This window comes from Myxine glutinosa, chromosome 13 (genome assembly GCF_964187855.1).
Source record: "Myxine glutinosa chromosome 13, kmMyxGlut1.1, whole genome shotgun sequence".
Classification (NCBI taxonomy): domain Eukaryota; kingdom Metazoa; phylum Chordata; class Myxini; order Myxiniformes; family Myxinidae; genus Myxine; species Myxine glutinosa.
The window spans coordinates 10,888,130-10,911,192 of NC_136273.1; the positions used below are offsets into that span (position 1 = coordinate 10,888,130).

Consider the following 23,063-nt stretch of genomic DNA (forward strand, 5'->3'; position numbering starts at 1 on the left):
CCTGCCAGAACTAAACTAGGATGGCACTTTCTGTCAAATCTGACTCTACAAGGGAATGTGGTAATGCGTTAATGCACGACCAGGTAACCATGGTACCAGCTGAGATATACTGCGTTGAATGGCTGGACCTCTCCTTCACCACAAAATACAAAATTATCTCTCACACAGGTAGTCATTTTCACTTTATCAACGCCAGATTTATCCATGCCAAAATGAAATACATTTTATGCTGAATAATGCAAAGTATCAAACATATTGCCAACTCCACAATCCCTTTGTCCTCAATGCACCCACCAGAAAAAGACGGAACAAGAAAGAGCAATCAGAGATTGCAGACCCTCGCCAGGACGTGTTTACGTGGTGTATTTTGTGTGGTATTTATTAGGTGCTGTGTTTGTGTGGTTTCACAAACAGATTTATGTTCAATCCAATATGGCTGCCGAACACCGTGACCGATGACGTCATCAATTTAATTATCCCATACAATTTTTGTGTAGATCATGCTCAAAAAATTTCAAACTGATAGGATCAAGCATCCTACTTGTCTAATCATGATGTCATAATGAGGGCGCTGATGACATCATCATGAATATATGTTGATCCCAACAGGGAGTACTTTACAATGAGCCATGCTTCATTTTTTTTCCATGGAGCAGTTTCGGAGATATAGGGGAGCAAAGTTTTTCGGTTTTTCCAAGATGGCACCCATACCACGTGATCTATGACGTCATAATTATCATTAAAAAAATCTACAGGAGGAGGCACTCCAATGGTGAATATTTCGTGTCAATCAGATCAACAGTTGCAGAGAAAAGCATACTCATGTTCTGTGCGGACAAACAAACAGACAGAACCAAATGCAATACCCTCTCCTTTGGCGAGGGAAAATGGATATCTGCAATCATGAAGCAATCACCAAGGGTCCCTTGACAGGCTTACCCTTGGCCATTGCCCGCAACTTACCCTTGGCCCACAATCAGATGATGGCCATATTTTTTTTGAACCACCATATGACCTTGACCTTCAATATTTAGGAATAGTGTAAATTAAGAAAATGTGTCTCCACCTTAAAAATCTATCCATGAAATTCAACACCATGAAAATTGGAGGAAAGTTATTCCAGTTATGATAAAAAGGTGTTTTTTTTTTGTTAATGAGGTCACATTCTGAAAAAATAGGTCAAGGTCACCAATCAAATACCAGGTGCACAACTTCGTGCATGTATGCTATTATGTTGCAAGAACATCTTGGAAGGCCAAGCGGTCTTTGAGATTCCGCATTGGCAAAATTGAGCGATGACAAAAAACACTTTTTTTTCAGACAGCCATTTCACCTTGACCTTTAACCCAGAGGGGTATGATGTAAATTAAGCATAAATGCGTCCAGCTCTAGTCTTTCTTGAACGGCAATTTTGTTTCGATCGTACAAACCTTAGTCAAGTTATGGTAAAAAAGTTAAAATATATAATTCGGTCATGACCTTCAAAATTAGGTCAATGTCAAATAATTAGGTCAACACAGAAATCTTAGTATTGACTTTATTGATGGAAAATTTCATTCTGAAAGTCCCAGCTGGCTCCGAGGTACAGCTCGGATATTGATACAGTTTGGAAACTTGGAGTGTTGAGAATGCAGAAAGATAATAAATTTTTTTTTCTAAATGTTGGTTTAATACCCCGAGGGGGCTAAGAAACGATGTTGTACCATTAAAAATTGGGGGCACCAATTGTAGAAACAAACCCTACAACAGCAATAAGCCTTGTCCTATGCTTGGGGGGAGGTGTAAATACAAAAATACTATCAAACATTTTGCATACTGTCCAACCATCCCGATTTGGGCTGAAAAGCCCCGATTTGATGTTATTCCTCTGCTTCCCAAGAGGCTGATAGCATGTCTCGTTTTTGTGTGGAATGGACAAAAATAGAGATACAGTGAAGTATCGATTTGACATCCCATGAGTGATATCGGAGTCCGCAGCGACACTTGTGCCTTGTGCGACTGGCACTCACTTCTGCAACCAAAATGACCTTTTTTTACAGGATCTAAGTAAGGCTTGTAGTGGAGCTGAATACATACGACATACATGCATACGGATACAAGAGACACCACGGGACTACCAGTTGAATGTGTGACAAGGTGGATACAGAAGGAAACTCTCAGGAAAAAAAGTTGGAAACTTGGAAAGAGGTGGGCTTGGGTAGGGATCCGTCTGTCTGCCTGTCCCCAAAATACTCCCTCAGTTTTGGGGCTGGCCTCACCAAACCTTTTGTGGAACCCCTTGGGACCCCAGCGGGTGTCCTAAGGTGTGTGGAAGGTTTCATAAATTCCTCAGTACAATTATGATTTTGAGTTTCGATCCATATTGTTTTTCTATCTGCCCTTTCCCACCAGCAGATTTGCTTGTGTTGGTTATCACGTTAGAATGGTTTAAATATTTGTTTACCCCATGAGTGTTTGTAGCATTGTATTTTGTTATATTAATGGTATAGTATTAATTTGTGATTGGAATGATGCTGTTTGGAATGAAAACATAGAAAGATTGAGTTTAAAGGTGAATGAGTTAATTATTTGAGGGTTTTCACCAATTCACCATTTGTAGTTTTGCCTTTGGACATGTGTAGAAACATTCAACTGCAGTAAGTTTTTTGCGCAAGTACTTTACAAACAGGTTGTCCATGTCTTAAGTATCTGTCTAGATGGATCAAAAACCTTGAGTGTCTGTCTCGACTCTAGATGGATCAAAAACCTTGAGTATCTGTGTGGATGGATCAAAAACCTTGAGTATCTGTGTGGATGGATCAAAAACCTTGAGTATCGGTCTTGATGGATCAAAAACCTTGAGTATCTGTCTGGAGGGATCAAAAACCTTGAGTATCTGTCTAGATGGATCAAAAACCTTGAGTATCTGTCTAGATGGATCAAAAACTGAGTATCTGTGTGGAGGGATCAAAAACATTGAGTATCTGTGTGGATGGATCAAAAACCTTGAGTATCTGTGTGGATGGATGTTACGTGTTCTTCCCTGACCCCCTGGTCACGGTGTACCTCCGAGACCCGAGAGGAGTCACGGCAGAAAAATGTGTTATTCTGTGTCAAAAATCAATGGTGAAACCACACCAATTGTTACCAACAAACAAATATTGTATTAAAAATCACACAAGAATAACAATACAACAATAATAGCAATCAAAAGTACAATCAATGTATATCTTATGATGGCACCATCAGCTCGTATAAAGTAACTCACTGTGCTCCAAGTGAGTGAAAAAGAACATTCCCCAATGTCTCTATATTCCCGTCTTCGAGCTCAGAGTTTATCCCCTCCAGTGATCGTCAGAACGATGTTGAATCGAAACCCGAATCCCGTTCAGGTGACAGGCCCAGTCACGCCGCCAAAACTGCACAAAGGCGCACGCGGCCAAAGCGGCGAAAAGGGTCATGCGGCCAGAAGCTGTGAAAAGGCGCACTTAAGGCGACTGGGAAATCACACCCTCTGGTATGATTGTTTTACAGCTCCAAATCGGCCACCCTCAGGTTTGCCTTCAAAATCCGTGTTACACACACACATCCCAGATAGACGTCTGAATGGTGAAAACGGCTGACGTGAAGCAAGGAAAGTTTGCTCGACGCGCGAGTCAAAATGGCCGACGGCTCGTTCTCGAGACGCAACGACCCGACGATGATTCCGAGGAATCCAACGCCAAACCTGACACGCAGGTTGATCAGTCACAGCGATAACAACTTTATCGCAGGAATCCCTTTTCCCAGGAAACCCAAAGTTCACTCGTGACTCTTGTTCGACAACGTTCGATCCAGACCGCAAAGCAACCAGCTTCTTGTCCGACTTTACTTCGCTCCGCCCCTTTTCTCTCCCTTCTTCTTCGTCTTCCGGTTCCCGATCCGGTTTCCTGTTTCTTTTAACATTAACTTTTTTTACCTTTTGAAAACAGTTCATCAACAATAAACCTTTTGAAAACAATAATAGTACATGGAATCAGAAATATTTACAGTGGATGCAAACCACCACAACGGAAGTGACGAATCCGTAACAATGGATCAAAAACCTTGAGTATCCGTCTTGATGGATCAAAAACCTTGAGTACCTGTCTAGTTGGATCAAAAACCTTGAGTATCTGTCTAGATGGATCAAAAACATTGAGTATCTGTGTGGATGGATCAAAAACCTTGAGTATCTGTCGAGGTATCAAAAACCTTGAGTATCTGTCTGGAGGGATAAAAAAAAAACCGAGTATCTGTCTAGATGGATTAAAAACCATGAGTACCTGTCTAGTTGGATCAAAAACTTTGAGTACCTGTCTAGTTGGATCAAAAACCTTGAGTACCTGCCTAGTTGGATCAAAAACCATGAGTATCTGTCTCGATGGATCAAAAACCTTGAGTATCTGTCTGGAGGGATAAAAACAACCTTGAGTATCTGTCTCGATGGATCAAAAACCTTGAGTACCTGTCTAGTTGGATCAAAAACCTTGAGTATCTGTCTGGAGGGTTAAAAAAAAAACCTTGGGTATCTGTCTAGATGGATCAAAAACCTTGAGTATCTGTCTGGAGGGTTAAAAAAAAAACCTTGAGTATCTGTCTAGATGGATCAAAAACCTTGAGTATCTGTCTAGTTGGATCAAAAACCTTGAGTATCTGTCTGGAGGGATCAAAAACCTTGAGTATCTGTCTAGTTGGATCAAAAACCTTGAGTATATGTCTAGAGGGTTAAAAAAAAACCTTGAGTATCTGTCTAGATGGATCAAAAACCTTGAGTATCTGTCTGGAGGGATCAAAAACCTTGAGTATCTGTCTGGATGGATCAAAAACCTTGAGTACCTGTCTGGATGGATCAAAAACCTTGAGTATCTGTCTGGAGGGATCAAAAACCTTGAGTATCTGTCTCGATGGATCTAAAACCTTGAGTATCTGTCTCGATGGATCAAAAACCTTGAGTACCTGTCCAGATGGATCAAAAACCTTGAGTACCTGTCTGGTTGAATCACTTTGCATGGGAGAAGTGATTTATACAGGGTGTTTCAAAACGATGGACCCAATTTCAAAGCAGTATATTTCACGATGGCAACATGTTACAATTACACAAAAGTTACAAACGGTTTAATGAGTTATCAAGTTTTACTAACCATTTTATAAATGCTCTATGTGCCCTCCACCTGCTGCAAGGAAAACATCGAGACGATAGTTGAATTCGTCCCAAACGTCTCTCAGAATGTCTTCTTTCGCTGAAGTCACCGCTGCCGTGATTCTGTTTTTGAGGTCGTCCAGATTAGTCGCTAATGGTGGCACAAAAACATGGTCTTTGACGTATCCCCACAAGAAAAAGTTGCAGGGTGTAATGTCTGGGGATCTTGGGGGCCAAGAGTGTAGCGCCAAGTCTTGGGGTCCCGTGCGACCTATCCAACGTTGAGGCAGTGTGTCATTTAGAAAACGTCGAACCTGCAGGTGCCAATGTGGCGGTGCTCCGTCTTGCTGAAAAATGAAGTCATCGGAATCTTCATTAAGTTGTGGAAAGAGCCAGTTCTGCAGCATTTCGAGATAGCTTTGCCCCGTAACTGTTTTTCCCTCGAAAAAGAAAGGCACATAAACCTTTATTTGAGAAACGGCACAAAACACGTTCACTTTCGGGGAATCACGCTCATGCTCTACAGTTTTGTGTGGATTCTCTAGTCCCCATATGCGCACATTGTGACGGTTAACTTTACCGCTTAGATGAAACGTTGCTTCATCACTAAAAATCAAATGCGGTAAGAAGCTGTCGTCTTCCATGTTCTGTAACATCGCATCACTAAATTCTACACACTTTCCTTTGTCACCTGTACGAAGAGCCTGTACCAGTTGCAACCGGTATGGCCTCAGGATTAAACGTCGCCTTAACACATGCCAGACAGTCGTATGAGGGATCGCAAGTTCTCGGCTGGCACGACGAGTGGACTTGCGCGGGCTACGCAGAAAACTCTCTTGAATTCTTCTCACGTTTTTCTCTGAAGTGCGTGGTCGCCCTGGGCTCTTCCCCTTACATAAACAGCCTGTTTCCTCAAATTGTCGGTACCAACGACGAATGTTCTTTGGCATTGGCGGATCAATGCCAAAACGCCGTTGAAACGCATGCTGCACCACAATTACGGATTCAGTCTTGCTGAAATGCAAAACGCCTTGTGTTGCGGGGTCGCCATCTTGCGAACGACTGAGGCTAGAGGCTGTTGGTGTGCTGGGAGAGGCATCTAGCGGTGGTCATTTGAAACTCTATGCCCCGCCCTTTCAAGTGGTAAGAGGTTCATTTATGGGCGGTTCGTGGTTGCAGAGATATAGCGATTTCAAATCGGGTCCATCTTTAAGAAACACCCTGTATATACACGAGTTGTTGAGGCTCAGGGAGAGCAGAATAATAGAAGGTGAAGGGTCAACAGCTGGACAAGACATGTATGCTCTGCAGAATGAGAGGTGTTCTAGGTGAAAGGGGGTGGGGTCTCAGCAGGTGCACATAGGAAATTCAGTGAGTAGAAATGGGAGGGACCATGTGGATAGCAGACAAAGACCTGGAGGGAAGATCACGAAACGGCATACCTGGTAGATTAAATTTGGGTTAAAGAAGGTGAATGAGTGTTACATGTAGACCTACGGAACGGTAACAGGGTAAGATTAGCTTCACAGTGCAGGTACTGATGTTTTATAGTTCACATGACTGTAGTAATTGGTAACTTGTCTTTTTACTCAATAATTTAATTCAATTTTTACCTGATAAAACAAGTATTCCAAGTAGCAGCCATGTTGTTACTCTTGATGAACGCACACACTTGTTAAGGCGAATAGGCCCTATGCCAAGCTGCTCTCCAAAAAAATTCCTAAAAGGTAAATTAACCACAAAACAAAACGGAAGGAAATGTGCATGAAGGAAAAGGTGAGGGTGAGGCGTTAAAACAGGTGTGCTTGTTTAAGAATCATTCATTCCAGCACGAAAGAGGTATCGTTTACACTGTATTGATTCCTGTGCATATAAGTACACGATATGCTTCTCTACCTGCCATTTTCTTGATGTATTGTCTGCTTTGTACCCTACATCAATGCCCATTGTCTGCAGCACAGACACAAAATGCAATCTTGTTGTCAGACTTTTTGGTGTCCATTTGTCATGAAAGCATCCGCCATAACGACGCGTACGTCCCATTCAGCGCATCAGTTTGAACAGCAAACATGGAATCGCGTCGCTTATACTTGGACAAACAACAGTTGAACAAACCTTGAGGCATCTTTGGCCTCGATTGCTTCACAACTGTTTGTCATCCCTTGAAAATTTTAAGGCAGAACTTTGAATGGGAGAAAAGTAACAAAAAGAGGATACTTCACTTCCTGTGTGTTATATTTCTGTAAACTTTATAATGCTCTAATAGCAAACCTGTAAATTTTCTGCAAGCAATAGCAAACCTATAAACTTTCTGCAAACTCTAATAGCAAACCTGTAACTTTCTGCAAGCAATAGCAAACCTGTAACTTTCTGCAAGCTAATAGCAAACCTGTAAAGTTTCTGCAAACTCTAATAGCAAACCTGTAACTTTCTACAAGCTAATAGCAAACCTGCAAAGTTTCTGTAAACTATAATAGCAAACCTGTAAATTTTCTACAAACTCTAATAGCAAACCTGTAACTTTCTGCAAGCAATAGCAAACCTGTAACTTTCTGCAAGCTAATAGTAAACCTGTAAAGTTTCTGCAAACTCTAATAGGAAACCTGTAAACTTTCTGTAAACTCTCATAGCAAACCTGTAAACTTTCTGTAAACTCTCATAGCAAACCTGTAAACTTTCTGTAAACTCATAGCAAGCCATCGATTTCCCATTCCTGCCATTTTTTCCAAGTATAACATGTTTTGGGAGTTGATGTGCACTGTCCCAAAGTAATTTTCATGGTATGTTATTCACAAGATATGCACAAACTTATTCATCAGGTATTATGTAAGTTATGTGTATTCAGATAGTAAATACTTCCAAAAAGGGTAGAGTGACACAGGCGTGCAATAGATCATGAGATCAAGGTAACATTTAGGCAATGAGACCAAATCAGACATTCTGCTTTTAAAATTACCCGCTGAGTGCGGTGAGAAAGGCGGCACCATTGTTGTGGCGTTGCTGGCACCCAGAGTGCCCTGGAAAGTAATGGCGTTCCCCCAAGCTCAGTGGCTGTGTTTGTCTCATCTGACTGTCCTGTATTTGTCTATGTCCGTGTGTGTGAAATGTGTGTCGCAGCTCCACTATGAGCCTTATTTGCGTAAAAAGAACCACAAACTCGAACGCACTCGGTAGAGTGCATAACGCCACGTCAGAATATCTTCTGCATTAAATATACCTGGTCTGGGGGGTGAATTCTGGTTGTGGTGGTGCTTCACAATTCTGGTTGTGATGGGTGCTTCACAATTCTGGTTGTGATGGGTGCTTCACAATTCTGGTTGTGGTGGTTGCTTCATTTGGTGGTTACCGAGGATGCGTTAAGGGAGCAATTGGTCGCGGTTCCTACACCGCCTAGACAATCGCGTCACGTGTCTTCTGATTTGCTTGACCTCATTAGAGATTACGAGGCCCCCAGGATTATGCACCAGATGACGAGGCGGCCTTTCAGGGCCCTACACCCAGGTTCAGGCCTCTAGCTTTCTGGTGGCAAGCCCGTGGGAACACCAACTCCAACGTACCCTCTAGCAGACCCCACAGAACCACAAACACAATGGTAAGACAGAAAGAACCACAAAAAGCCCCAACCCCCGGCCCCCATTCGGCGGCCTACCCCCAACATAACCGATGTTCTGCTGGAACATGCCACAGTGGAAAGGACAAATGGGTATGTTATCAATAAGATATATTTGGTGTCAGTGTGAAAGGTTTTCTTGATGTGTGAATGGAACAATGGGGGCCGAGCAGGACCCTAACCTGTTCCTTTATGATTTACAGGTCCTTTGGCTAGTCCAGGCCTGGTTCAAACCAAGTATGAAAAAGATCTTTCTGCGCCAATTCCCAGTGCCCCGGAGCAGCATCTCCACTCAATACCGACACTCAGCGAAGGTTCGTCCATTTTTAATGTTGATTCATGTAAGTGGTTATTAATATTGTTACGGACACGACTTAGATGTTATGATGGGCCGAGCGGAATGGCCGCCGTGTTCGCACAGTTTACCCGATTACACTCGAACGTTGGCCGAATCGCGCTATGCTAGATCAATGAAGGAAAGGACACAACGGCTGGGATTAAGGCAACGACACAAGGGGTACAGTTCTCAAGACCTCCGGAGGAGGATATAATATTGGTTATGCAGAACGGTTAGATTACACGGCAAGAGGTAAAGCACAGCAAGATGGGCACTTAGACACAGTCTTATCTTATTCCCGACAGACCACAGACAAACGGGACAAGACTGACTTACACGGGGATTGATGGCAGGGAAGGGCAGGCAGTTGATAGCTCAAGGTGCACCTTGGCTCAGGGGCAGAATCGACCCGGTCCGGTCCAGAGAGGCGGGGAGGTATTTCTCAGCGCTAGGAGGTGGCGTCCTTTCTTCTCCAAGCTGAGGCGCATCTGACGTCACCTCCCTCTTCCTGCGCATGTCCAGCGGGGAGTGACACGCCCTCGGCTCGTTAGCTCCGCCCCAGATGGAATCGGTCCGCCGCCTCCATTGGGTGCGGGGGGGTTACCGGGCTCCGCCCTTGACGAGGAGCTGACAGCGAGCCCCTGCGTGGTAACCCCGTCGGAGCACATGTTCAATGGCGGCTAACCAAGCCGGAGTGAGGACGCGCACTCCCTGCGCCGCCGCCGCTGTTGTTGTTGTTGGTGTTGTTGTTCCATGAGGAAGAGATGCGGGGAGGTATTGGGAGGTCCTAAACTTACTAATGGTGCCATACAATCACATTCTGGTGCAACGAAGAGTCAGAATTAATGGAAACGAGTCCTTAACTGACATAGACTAAGAATAACTAGCAAGATGTCCTATAGTTGTCTACGTGAGATGCGGTGAACCTGGGCACGACATTTAATGGGGGAAAAAGGGGAAGGTCGGTTCTACAGAGTGTTGTTTACAGAAAATGGGACTAGGGAATGGGGGATTGGGGATAGTTGGGGAGTATTGGGGAAATAGGGGAATATTTACAAGCGGATATGGATGGAGGCCAAATCCCATATCCGCAACAATATTACTCGGATGTTAAAAAACCCATAAACCAGATAGACTAGTATTTTATCTTCTTCAATGCTGCACGATGTCGAGAAACCACGAAAGGAGAGCAATTTCGGCTCGTGAATCTTCAACATTATGCGAATATTTAAGATTGTACAATATAAAGTGATTCAAATTCATCTGTAAATTGGTCAACACTCTGATGTGCAGAAGTGATTTGTACCAGGTGGAAATGGCGGAGGATTAGGCTATTGGTCACTCTGTCCATGTGTCTCGGTCTTTCACTGCCTCTGTCTGCCAGTCTTTCATTCTGTCTGCATCTGTCAGTCATTCACACTGTCCATGTGTCTGTCGGTCTTCCACTCTGTCTGTGTCTGTCAGTCTTTCACTCTGCCTGTGTCTGTCAATCTTTCACTCTGTCTGTGTCTGTCAAGATTTCACTCTGTCTGTGTCTGTCAAGATTTCACTCTGTCTGTGTCTGTCAATCTTTCACTCTGTCTGTGTCTGTCAGTCTTTCACTCTGTCTGTGTCTGTCAGTCTTTCACTCTGTCTGTGTCTGTCAGTCTTTCACTCTGTCTGTGTCTGTCAATCTTTCACTCTGTCTGTGTCTGTCAGTCTTTCGCTCTGTGTCTGTCAGTCTTTCACTCTGTCTGTGTCTGTCAGTCTTTCACTCTGCCTGTGTCTGTCAGTCTTTCACTCTGTCCATGTGTCTGTCAGTCTTTCGCTCTGTCTGTGTCTGTCAGTCTTTCACTCTGTCTGTGTCTGTCAGTCTTTCACTCTGTCTGTGTCTGTCAGTCTTTCACTCTGTCTGTGTCTGTCAGTCTTTCACTCTGTCTGTGTCTGTCAGTCTTTCGCTCTGTGTCTGTTAGTCTTTCACTCTGTCTGTGTCTGTCAGTCTTTCACTCTGCCTGTGTCTGTCAGTCTTTCACTCTGCCTGTGTCTGTCAGCCTTTCACTCTGTCCATGTGTCTGTCAGTCTTTTACTCTGTCTGTGTCTGTCAGTCTTTCACTCTGTCCATGTGTCTGTCAGTCTTTCACTCTGTCCATGTGCCTGTCAGTCTTTTACTCTGCCTGTGTCTCTCAACCTTTTACTCTGCCTGTGTCTCTCAACCCTTCACTCTGTCCATGTGTCTGTCAGTCTTTCACTCTGTCCATGTGTTTGTCAATCTTTCACTCTGCCTGTGTCTGTCAGTCTTTCACTCTGTCCATGTGTCTGTTAGTCTTTTATTCTGTCCATGTGTCTGTCAATCTTTCACTCTGTCCATGTGTCTGTTAATCTTTCACTCTGTCCATGTGTCTGTCAATCTTTCACTCTGTCCATGTGTCTGTCAGTCTTTCACTCTGTCCATGTGTCTGTCAGTCTTTCACTCTGTCCATGTGTCTGTCAATCTTTCACTCTGTCCATGTGTCTGTCAATCTTTCACTCTGTCCATGTGTCTGTCAGTCTTTCACTCTGTCCATGTGTCTGTCAGTCTTTTACTCTGCCTGTGTCTCTCAACCTTTTACTCTGCCTGTGTATGTCAGTCTTTCACTCTGTCCATGTGTCTGTCAGTCTTTCACTCTGTCCATGTGTCTGTCAGTCTTTTACTCTGCCTGTGTCTCTCAACCTTTTACTCTGCCTGTCTCTCTCAACCTTTCACTCTGTCCATGTGTCTGTCAGTCTTTCACTCTGTCCATGTGTCTGTCAGTCTTTCACTCTGTCCATGTGTCTGTCAGTCTTTCACTCTGTCCATGTGTCTGTCAGTCTTTCACTCTGTCCATGTGTCTGTCAGTCTTTCACTCTGTCTGTGTCTCTCAACGTTTCACTCTGTCTATGTCTGTCAGTCTTTCACTCTATCTGTGTCTGTCAGTCTTTCACTCTGCCTGCGTCTGTCAGTCTTTCACTCTGCCTGTGTCTGTCAGTCTTTCACTCTGTCCATGTGTCTGTCAGTCTTTCACTCTGCCTGTGTCTGTCAGTCTTTCACTCTGTCCATGTGTCTGTCAGTCTTTCACTCTGCCTGTGTCTGTCAGTCTTTCACTCTGTCCATGTGTCTGTCAGTCTTTCACTCTGCCTGTGTCTGTCAGTCTTTCACTCTGTCCATGTGTCTGTCAGTCTTTCACTCTGCCTGTGTCTGTCAGTCTTTCACTCTGTCCATGTGTCTGTCAGTCTTTTACTCTGTGTCTGTCAGTCTATGATCAGGGAACTTCAATTTCATATTTTGAACACTGCATAACACGAATTGTAAACACGAACACGTAAATTATATTTTTCACACCACTATTTTACTCCATTCACACCACTATTTTACTCCATTCACACCACTATTTTACTCCATTCACACCACTATTTTACTCCATTCACACCACTATTTTACTCCATTCACACCACTATTTTACTCCATTCACACCACTATTTTACTCCATTCACACCACTATTTTACTCCATTCACACCACTATTTTACTCCATTCACACCACTATTTTACTCCATTCACACCACTATTTTACTCCATTCACACCACTATTTTACTCCATTCACACCACTATTTTACTCCATTCACACCACTATGTTACTCCATTCACACCACTATTTTATTCCATTCACACCACTATTTTACTCCATTCACACCACTATTTTACTCCATTCACACCACGATGTTACTCCATTCACACCACTATTTTACTCCATTCACACCACTATTTTACTCCATTCACACCACTATTTTACTCCATTCACACCACTATTTTACTCCATTCACACCACTATTTTACTCCATTCACACCACTATTTTACTCCATTCACACCACTATTTTACTCCATTCACACCACTATTTTACTCCATTCACACCACTATTTTACTCCATTCACACCACTATTTTACTCCATTCACACCACTATTTTACTCCATTCACACCACTATTTTACTCCATTCACACCACTATTTTACTCCATTCACACCACTATTTTACTCCATTCACACCACTATGTTACTCCATTCACACCACTATGTTACTCCATTCACACCACTATTTTACTCCATTCACACCACTATTTTACTCCATTCACACCACTATTTTACTCCATTCACACCACTATTTTACTCCATTCACACCACTATTTTACTCCATTCACACCACTATTTTACTCCATTCACACCACTATGTTACTCCATTCACACCACTATGCTACTCCACACCACTATTTTACTCCATTCACACCACTATTTTACTCCATTCACACCACTATGTTACTCCATTCACACCACTATGTTACTCCACTCACACCACTATTTTACTCCACTCACACCACTATTTTACTCCATTCACACCACTATGTTACTCCATTCACACCACTATTTTACTCCATTCACACCACTATTTTACTCCATTCACACCACTATTTTACTCCATTCACACCACTATTTTACTCCATTCACACCACTATTTTACTCCATTCACACCACTATGTTACTCCATTCACACCACTATGTTACTCCATTCACACCACTATTTTACTCCATTCACACCACTATTTTACTCCATTCACACTACTATTTTACTCCATTCACACCACTATTTTACTCCATTCACACCACTATTTTACTCCATTCACACCACTATTTTACTCCATTCACACCACTATTTTACTCCATTCACACCACTATGTTACTCCATTCACACCACTATGCTACTCCACACCACTATTTTACTCCATTCACACCACTATGTTACTCCACTCACACCACTATGTTACTCCACTCACACCACTATTTTACTCCATTCACACCACTATTTTACTCCATTCACACCACTATGTTACTCCATTCACACCACTATGTTACTCCATTCACACCACTATTTTACTCCATTCACACCACTATGTTACTCCATTCACACCACTATTTTACTGCATTCACAGTTCACACCACTATTTTACTCCATTCACACCACTATTTTACTCCATTCACACCACTATTTTACTCCATTCACACCACTATGTTACTCCATTCACACCACTATTTTACTCCATTCACACCACTATGTTACTCCATTCACACCACTATTTTGCTCCATTCACACCATTATGTTACTCCATTCACACCACTATTTTACTCCATTCACACCACTATTTTGCTCCATTCACACCACTATGTTACTCCATTCACACCACTATTTTGCTCCATTCACACCATTATGTTACTCCATTCACACCACTATGTTACTCCATTCACACCACTATGTTACTCCATTCACACCACTATTTTAGTGCATTCACAGTTCACACCACTATGTTACTCCATTCACACCACTATGTTACTCCATTCACACCACTATGTTACTCCATTCACACCACTATTTTACTCCATTCACACCACTATTTTACTCCATTCACACCACTATTTTACTCCATTCACACCACTATGTTACTCCATTCACACCACTATTTTACTCCATTCACACCACTATTTTACTCCATTCACACCACTATGTTACTCCACTCACACCACTATTTTACTCCATTCACACCACTATTTTACTCCATTCACACCACTATTTTACTCCATTCACACCACTATTTTACTCCATTCACACAACTATGTTACTCCATTCACACCACTATTTTGCTCCATTCACACCATTATGTTACTCCATTCACACCACTATTTTACTCCATTCACACCACTATTTTACTCCATTCACACCACTATTTTACTCCATTCACACCACTATTTTACTCCATTCACACCACTATTTTACTCCATTCACACCACTATGTTACTCCATTCACACCACTATTTTACTCCATTCACACCACTATGTTACTCCATTCACACCACTATTTTACTCCATTCACACCACTATGTTACTCCATTCACACCACTATTTTACTCCATTCACACCACTATTTTACTCCATTCACACCACTATGTTACTCCATTCACACCACTATTTTACTCCATTCACACAACTATGTTACTCCATTCACACCACTATTTTACTCCATTCACACCACTATTTTACTCCATTCACACCACTATTTTACTCCATTCACACCACTATTTTACTCCATTCACACCACTATGTTACTCCACTCACACCACTATTTTACTCCATTCACACCACTATTTTACTCCATTCACACCACTATTTTACTCCATTCACACCACTATTTTACTCCATTCACACAACTATGTTACTCCATTCACACCACTATTTTGCTCCATTCACACCATTATGTTACTCCATTCACACCACTATGTTACTCCATTCACACCACTATTTTACTCCATTCACACCACTATTTTACTCCATTCACACCACTATTTTACTCCATTCACACCACTATTTTACTCCATTCACACCACTATTTTACTCCATTCACACCACTATTTTACTCCATTCACACCACTATTTTACTCCATTCACACCACTATTTTACTCCATTTACACAACTATGTTACTCCATTCACACCACTATTTTACTCCATTCACACCACTATTTTACTCCATTCACACCACTATTTTACTCCATTCACACAACTATGTTACTCCATTCACACCACTATTTTACTCCATTCACACAACTATTTTACTCCATTCACACAACTATGTTACTCCATTCACACCACTATTTTACTCCATTCACACCACTATTTTACTCCATTCACACCACTATTTTACTCCATTCACACCACTATTTTACTCCATTCACACCACTATTTTACTCCATTCACACCACTATGTTACTCCATTCACACCACTATGTTACTCCATTCACACCACTATGTTACTCCATTCACACCACTATGTTACTCCATTCACACCACTATGTTACTCCATTCACACCACTATTTTACTCCATTCACACCACTATTTTGCTCCATTCACACCACTATTTTACTCCATTCACACCACTATTTTACTCCATTCACACCACTATTTTACTCCATTCACACCACTATTTTACTCCATTCACACCACTATGTTACTCCATTCACACCACTATGTTACTCCATTCACACCACTATGTTACTCCATTCACACCACTATGTTACTCCATTCACACCACTATGTTACTCCATTCACACCACTATTTTACTCCATTCACACCACTATTTTACTCCATTCACACCACTATTTTACTCCATTCACACCACTATTTTACTCCATTCACACCACTATTTTACTCCATTCACACCACTATTTTACTCCATTCACACCACTATTTTACTCCATTTACACAACTATGTTACTCCATTCACACCACTATTTTACTCCATTCACACCACTATTTTACTCCATTCACACCACTATTTTACTCCATTCACACAACTATGTTACTCCATTCACACCACTATTTTACTCCATTCACACAACTATTTTACTCCATTCACACAACTATGTTACTCCATTCACACCACTATTTTACTCCATTCACACCACTATTTTACTCCATTCACACCACTATTTTACTCCATTCACACCACTATTTTACTCCATTCACACCACTATTTTACTCCATTCACACCACTATGTTACTCCATTCACACCACTATGTTACTCCATTCACACCACTATGTTACTCCATTCACACCACTATGTTACTCCATTCACACCACTATGTTACTCCATTCACACCACTATTTTACTCCATTCACACCACTATTTTGCTCCATTCACACCACTATTTTACTCCATTCACACCACTATTTTACTCCATTCACACCACTATTTTACTCCATTCACACCACTATTTTACTCCATTCACACCACTATGTTACTCCATTCACACCACTATGTTACTCCATTCACACCACTATGTTACTCCATTCACACCACTATGTTACTCCATTCACACCACTATTTTACTCCATTCACACCACTATGTTACTCCACTCACACCACTATTTTACTCCATTCACACCACTATGTTACTCCATTCACACCACTATTTTGCTCCATTCACACCATTATGTTACTCCATTCACACCACTATTTTACTCCATTCACACCACTATTTTACTCCATTCACACCACTATTTTACTCCATTCACACCACTATTTTACTCCATTCACACCACTATTTTACTCCATTCACACCACTATTTTACTCCATTCACACCACTATTTTACTCCATTCACACCACTATTTTACTCCATTCACACCACTATTTTACTCCATTCACACCACTATGTTACTCCATTCACACCACTATGTTACTCCATTCACACCACTATGTTACTCCATTCACACCACTATGTTACTCCATTCACACCACTATGTTACTCCATTCACACCACTATTTTACTCCATTCACACCACTATTTTGCTCCATTCACACCACTATTTTACTCCATTCACACCACTATTTTACTCCATTCACACCACTATTTTACTCCATTCACACCACTATTTTACTCCATTCACACCACTATGTTACTCCATTCACACCACTATGTTACTCCATTCACACCACTATGTTACTCCATTCACACCACTATGTTACTCCATTCACACCACTATGTTACTCCATTCACACCACTATTTTACTCCATTCACACCACTATTTTGCTCCATTCACACCACTATTTTACTCCATTCACACCATTATGTTACTCCATTCACACCACTATTTTACTCCATTCACACCACTATTTTACTCCATTCACACCACTATGTTACTCCATTCACACCACTATGTTACTCCATACACACCACTATGTTACTCCATTCACACCACTATGTTACTCCATACACACCACTATTTTACTCCATTCACACCACTATGTTACTCCATTCACACCACTATGTTACTCCATTCACACCACTATGTTACTCCATTCACACCACTATTTTACTCCATTCACACCACTATTTTACTCCATTCACACCACTATGTTACTCCATTCACACCACTATGTTACTCCATTCACACCACTATTTTACTCCATTCACACCACTATTTTACTCCATTCACACCACTATGTTACTCCATTCACACCACTATTTTGCTCCATTCACACCACTATGTTACTCCATTCACACCACTATTTTACTCCATTCACACCACTGTTACTCCATTCACACCACTATGTTACTCCATTCACACCACTATTTTACTCCATTCACACCACTATGTTACACCTTTCCTCCAAACTCAGGTACCCTGGCGGACTCTCCGAAAACAAAAAATAACCGAACGTTAATTGAAAGATGGTGGACGTGTTGAGTACTAAACCTTCTTCCTCACCTACCTCATGCAAACCTTTTAACCTTCTCTTAGCACTCATTCCATACTTCCCTACCCTCATTTTACTCCCCCGTTACCCTCCAACCCCTCATTCCTTTTTCCAAATCGAACAACTCGCCAGGCCTATCAATTGCTGGTCCACTCCACGTTTCGAGTTTGCGTCACCCGGTGTGGCCCAGTTGGCTGTGATCTCGAGATAATGAGCTACAAGTGAAATCCCGAGCCCACTGGAAAGTCATGGCAAACCACGTCGCATTACCAAGACAGTTTGGAAACAAGTAATCTCCGAGCGAGGCGATGGTATCTTTTCCTGGATTCCCAACTCTGATATAAGCGGAGATAATCTTATTATAATGGAGCAAACGTATATGGTTCGGTATGTATGTGTGTATGTGTGTATGTGTGTATGTGTGTGTGTATGTATGTATGTATGTATGTGTGTGTGTATGTATGTATGTATGTATGTATGTATGTGTGTATGTATGTGACGAAATCGTCTTCTTCTTCTTCAAATAAAATTACCACCCTCTTAATTAACCCTCTTAATTGCGTTATGACTGCTGAGACCCCTCAGACCTTTGATGACCCTTTAATTCCCCCAAGACCCTTCAGACCACCAAGACCCCTGAAGACCCAAAATAGCCTGAAGACCCAAAATACCCTTCAAGGCCCTGAGGCTCAATAAGACCCTGAATACCCAAAGACCCTGAATACCCAAAGACCCTGAATACCCGAAGACCCTGAAAACCCGAAGACCCAAAACACCCCGAAGACCCAAAACACCCCGAAGCCCCAAAAACACCCCGAAGACCCAAAACACCCCGAAGACCCAAAACACCCCGAAGACCCAAAACACCCGAAGACCCAAAACACCCCGAAGGCCCAAAACACCTCGAAGACCCAAAACACCCCGAAGACCCAAAATGTCTCTAGCTGAATGCCTCAACTCTGTGTTTGCCTCTAAATCTTGTGTCCCAAACCCATCCCTCTCTGTACCCACCATACCCAGTCGTACCCAGCTGCTCCTGGACTCTGTGTCCTTTCCTCCTGATAAGGTGGAAAAGTTTCTGTCAACCCTCGACTCTGATTCTGCAACTGGACCTTACGGCATCAGCCCACGGGTCCTAAAATCCTGTTCTTCCACTCTTTCACTCCCTCTTTCTGTTCTCTTCACCCTCTCTTTTGCTCAAGGTAATCTGCCATCTGCTTGGAAATCAGCCAACATCACCGCTTTGCACAAAAAGGTGCAAAAACAGATCCTAGCAACTACAGACCAATCAGCCTTCTCCCAATTATCAGCAAAGTCATGGAATCCATCATTGCTTCAGATATGAAATCTTTCCTCTTCTCCAATGGCTTGATCTCTGACCATCAATTTGGTTTCAGACCTGGTCACTCTACTCTGGACATGCTGCTTCTGCTTTCTCAACAATGGATGGAGGTCCTCAATGCCAAACAGGAAATTAGAGCTGTCTCCCTTGACATCACGTGCCTTCGATACAGTCTGGCACCCCGCTCTGCTCACCAAACTCTCCTCCTTTGGTATCCATGGAAATCTCCACGCATGGCTGGCGGACTTCCTCTCTAGTCGTAGTCAACGTGTGGCCCTGAATGGGTTTCTCTCATCGTCTCTTCCTGTTCAGGCTGGAGTTGCCCAAGGCAGTGTTCTGGGCCCTGTGCTTTTTCTGGTCTTCATCAATGATCTCTCCGACTCTCTTGAAAATCCTCTCTATCTTTTTGCTGATGACTCTACTCTCTCTCGCTCCATCCCTCATCCCTCAGATCGGTAGTCTGCAGCCTCCTCACTCTCTGCAGACCTGGACAAAATCACAGACTGGGCAAACAAGTGGAACATGTCTTTCAATCCTGACAAATCTCACACTCTTACGGTCTCTCCGAAAAGACCGACTGGACAACCCTCCCATCCACTTTCTGAATAATCCTCTCCAAGAAGTTCTGTCACTCAAGCTTTTGGGTCTCACTATCTGCCATGATCTTTCCTGGGAAAACCACATTTCAAATCTGGCCTGCAAAGCCAGTCGCCGACTGGGCATCCTCCGTCGTGCAAAGTCCTTCCTTGGCACACCTGAGCTCCTCACCACATACAAGGCTTTCATCTGCAGCTCAATGGAATGCTGCTCTCCCCTCTGGGCTGGTGCTCCTGCCTCACACCTAGCTGGTCTTCACGCTGTTGAAACCAAAGCGTTCAGAATCATTGGAATCTCCCGCGATGAAGCTAACTCCAAGGGCCTTTCACTCACTCACCGCAGGCAGGTTGGTGGTCTTTCCTTCTTCTACCGACTCCTCTCTGGCCTTGCCCCCCCAGCTCTCTCTGGGCTCTGTCCCCCAAATATTCCTACAGGTCGCACAAGATCTGCCTGCAACCCTCTTATGGTTAAACTGCCAAAATCAAGACTCTCTGCTCACCTTCACTCCTTCATTCCTCTTTTCTCCCGCCTCTGGAACAAGCTCCATCACTCTCTTCAATCCTATTTCACCCTCCAGGTCTTTAAAACAGCTGTTCACCACCATCTCTTATCTTCCCCCATCCAAAACCTTGATCTTTTCTACCCCCGCTAATTTAACCCCAAATCCACTTTTTTGAAATACCAACTTCTGTCCTGGAAGTCCTTGGTGTCCTTGTGTTTTATACTTCTCCCACCCTTCCCCCCCACCCCTTCCCACGCCTCCTCCCCCCAAGCCCTCTCCCTCCCACACATCTCCCTGCTCTCAAATGTTATGTTTGTGTGCTTCCCCTTCTCTCCCCATCTTGTCTTCCGCTCCCTCTTTTGATATATTTTGTTTATCTGGTTGATTTGTTTGTGAAATAAACTAGGGCATGCCCGTACGTGGGTGCCCGTTCCTTGCCAAAAAAAAAAAAAAACGCTACCCGTACGCTCTACCCCGCCCGTACGCCCGTAAACAAAAAAAACAACGCTCTTCGCTTCCGCCCTTCGCTCTGACTGAATTGGGAGAAATAATGCGCATAAGAAATCGAGAAATTATTATTTTCTCCGGAAGAAATCGAATTACGAACCGTAATGGCGCACGCGCTCGGCTCGGCTCGCTCTCACATCGGCCACGCCTACGCAACAACGCGTTCTGTGATTGGCTGCCGGAAGTGCAGTCTTCACTGTCCGGAAGGTCGCAAATCGCAGTTACGATGAATCGCAAATTAGTTTTAATTAGTTGTAAAACATAGTTTAACGGCAACATAGTTTTCCAACGTGAAATAAATGAATACGCTCTCAAATGTGCCGTCCGAGGCAGAGTCTGTTCGCCACGTTCGGCACACGTGATAGCTCGCTGCTCTCTGATTGGTTGAATCGTTTTTTGGACATAGCTCGGTAACTACTTCTCCGATTAATATGAAACCTTGAAAAGGCACATCCTCGGGTCCCCAGCAATATACCTGGCAAGTTTCAAGTATATCGGACCCGTGGTTGTCGAGAAACAGCGGTCACAGACATACAGACATACAAACATACAAACATACAAACATACACACAGAGATTACTGGAATTATAGATAGATGTTAGCTCTTTCACGAGCCTCGATTCAGTATACAAAAAAAAACAAACAAACAAAAAAAAAACACCCTGAAGCCCCAAAACACCCCAAAGACCCAAAACACCCAGAAGACCCAAAACACCCAGAAGACCCAAAACACCCCAAAGACCCAAAACACCCCGAAGACCCAAAACACCCCGAAGACCCAAAACACCCCGAAGACCCAAAACACCCCGAAGACCCAAAACACCCCGAAGACCCAAAACACCCCGAAGACCCAAAACACCCCGAAGACCCAAAACACGCCGAAGACCCAAAACACCCAAAGACCCAAAACACCCAAAGACCCTTAAATACCAAGAAGACCCAAAAGAACCTTAAGACCCAAAAGACCCAAAAGACACCGAAGACCCTTAAGACCCAAAAGCCTCTGAAGACACCTGTTACATGTTCCTCCCCGACCCCCTGGTCACGATGTACCTCCGAGCCACGAGAGGAGCCACGGCAGAAAAAAAATGTGTTACTCCGTGTCAAAATCAATAGTGAAACCACACCAATGATTATAAACTAACAAATATTGTATTAAAAATCACACAGGAATAACGATACAACCAATGGCAATCAAAAGTACACAATACATTTTATGATGGTACCATCAGCTAAAGTAAGATAACTCACTGCGCTCCAATTGAGTGAAAAAGGAACACTCCTCAATGTCTCTATAACTCAAAGGTGATCCCCTCCAGCGAGTGTCAGAGCGAGATCGAATTGAGACCCGCAACCCGTTGATGCTGACGAGGCGTAAGCGTAGGCAAAGCGTAGCAAGTCACGTGGTCCAAAACCAAAGGCAAACTCGATGTGCACGTTCACAGTTCAATCAGCGAACCGCAGCGTAATCCTCAAACGCAGCATTTGCGCACACACATCCCCGACAGACGACAGGATGGTGGGAAAAGCTGACGCGTAGCAATAACCTTTTTCGGTGAACGAAGCGCGAGGATCAAAATGGCCGACGGCTCTTACTTGAGACAAAGCGACCCGGCAAGGATTCTTCAGAATCTCCACGCCTAAACCTGACTACGCAGGTTTCTCAATCCTCCAGCGATAACACCTATCGCAGGAAATTCCTTTCAAGGAAACTCAAAGTTCACTCG

The 23,063-nt window shown here is 43.1% G+C and overlaps 1 protein-coding gene across 11 annotated transcripts in view; it reads left to right on the plus strand.

Moving 5' to 3' along the window:
- The window catches only part of LOC137438593 (uncharacterized), a 159,120-nt gene that overhangs the window by 46,682 nt on the left and 89,375 nt on the right, over nt 1-23,063 (plus strand). For all 11 annotated transcript variants that reach the window (XM_068133767.2, XM_068133768.2, XM_068133770.2 and 8 more), the window contains exon 3: nt 8,954-9,064. In XM_068133767.2, the coding sequence (XP_067989868.1) occupies nt 8,954-9,064 (111 nt within the window). The remainder of the gene's footprint in view (nt 1-8,953; nt 9,065-23,063) is intronic.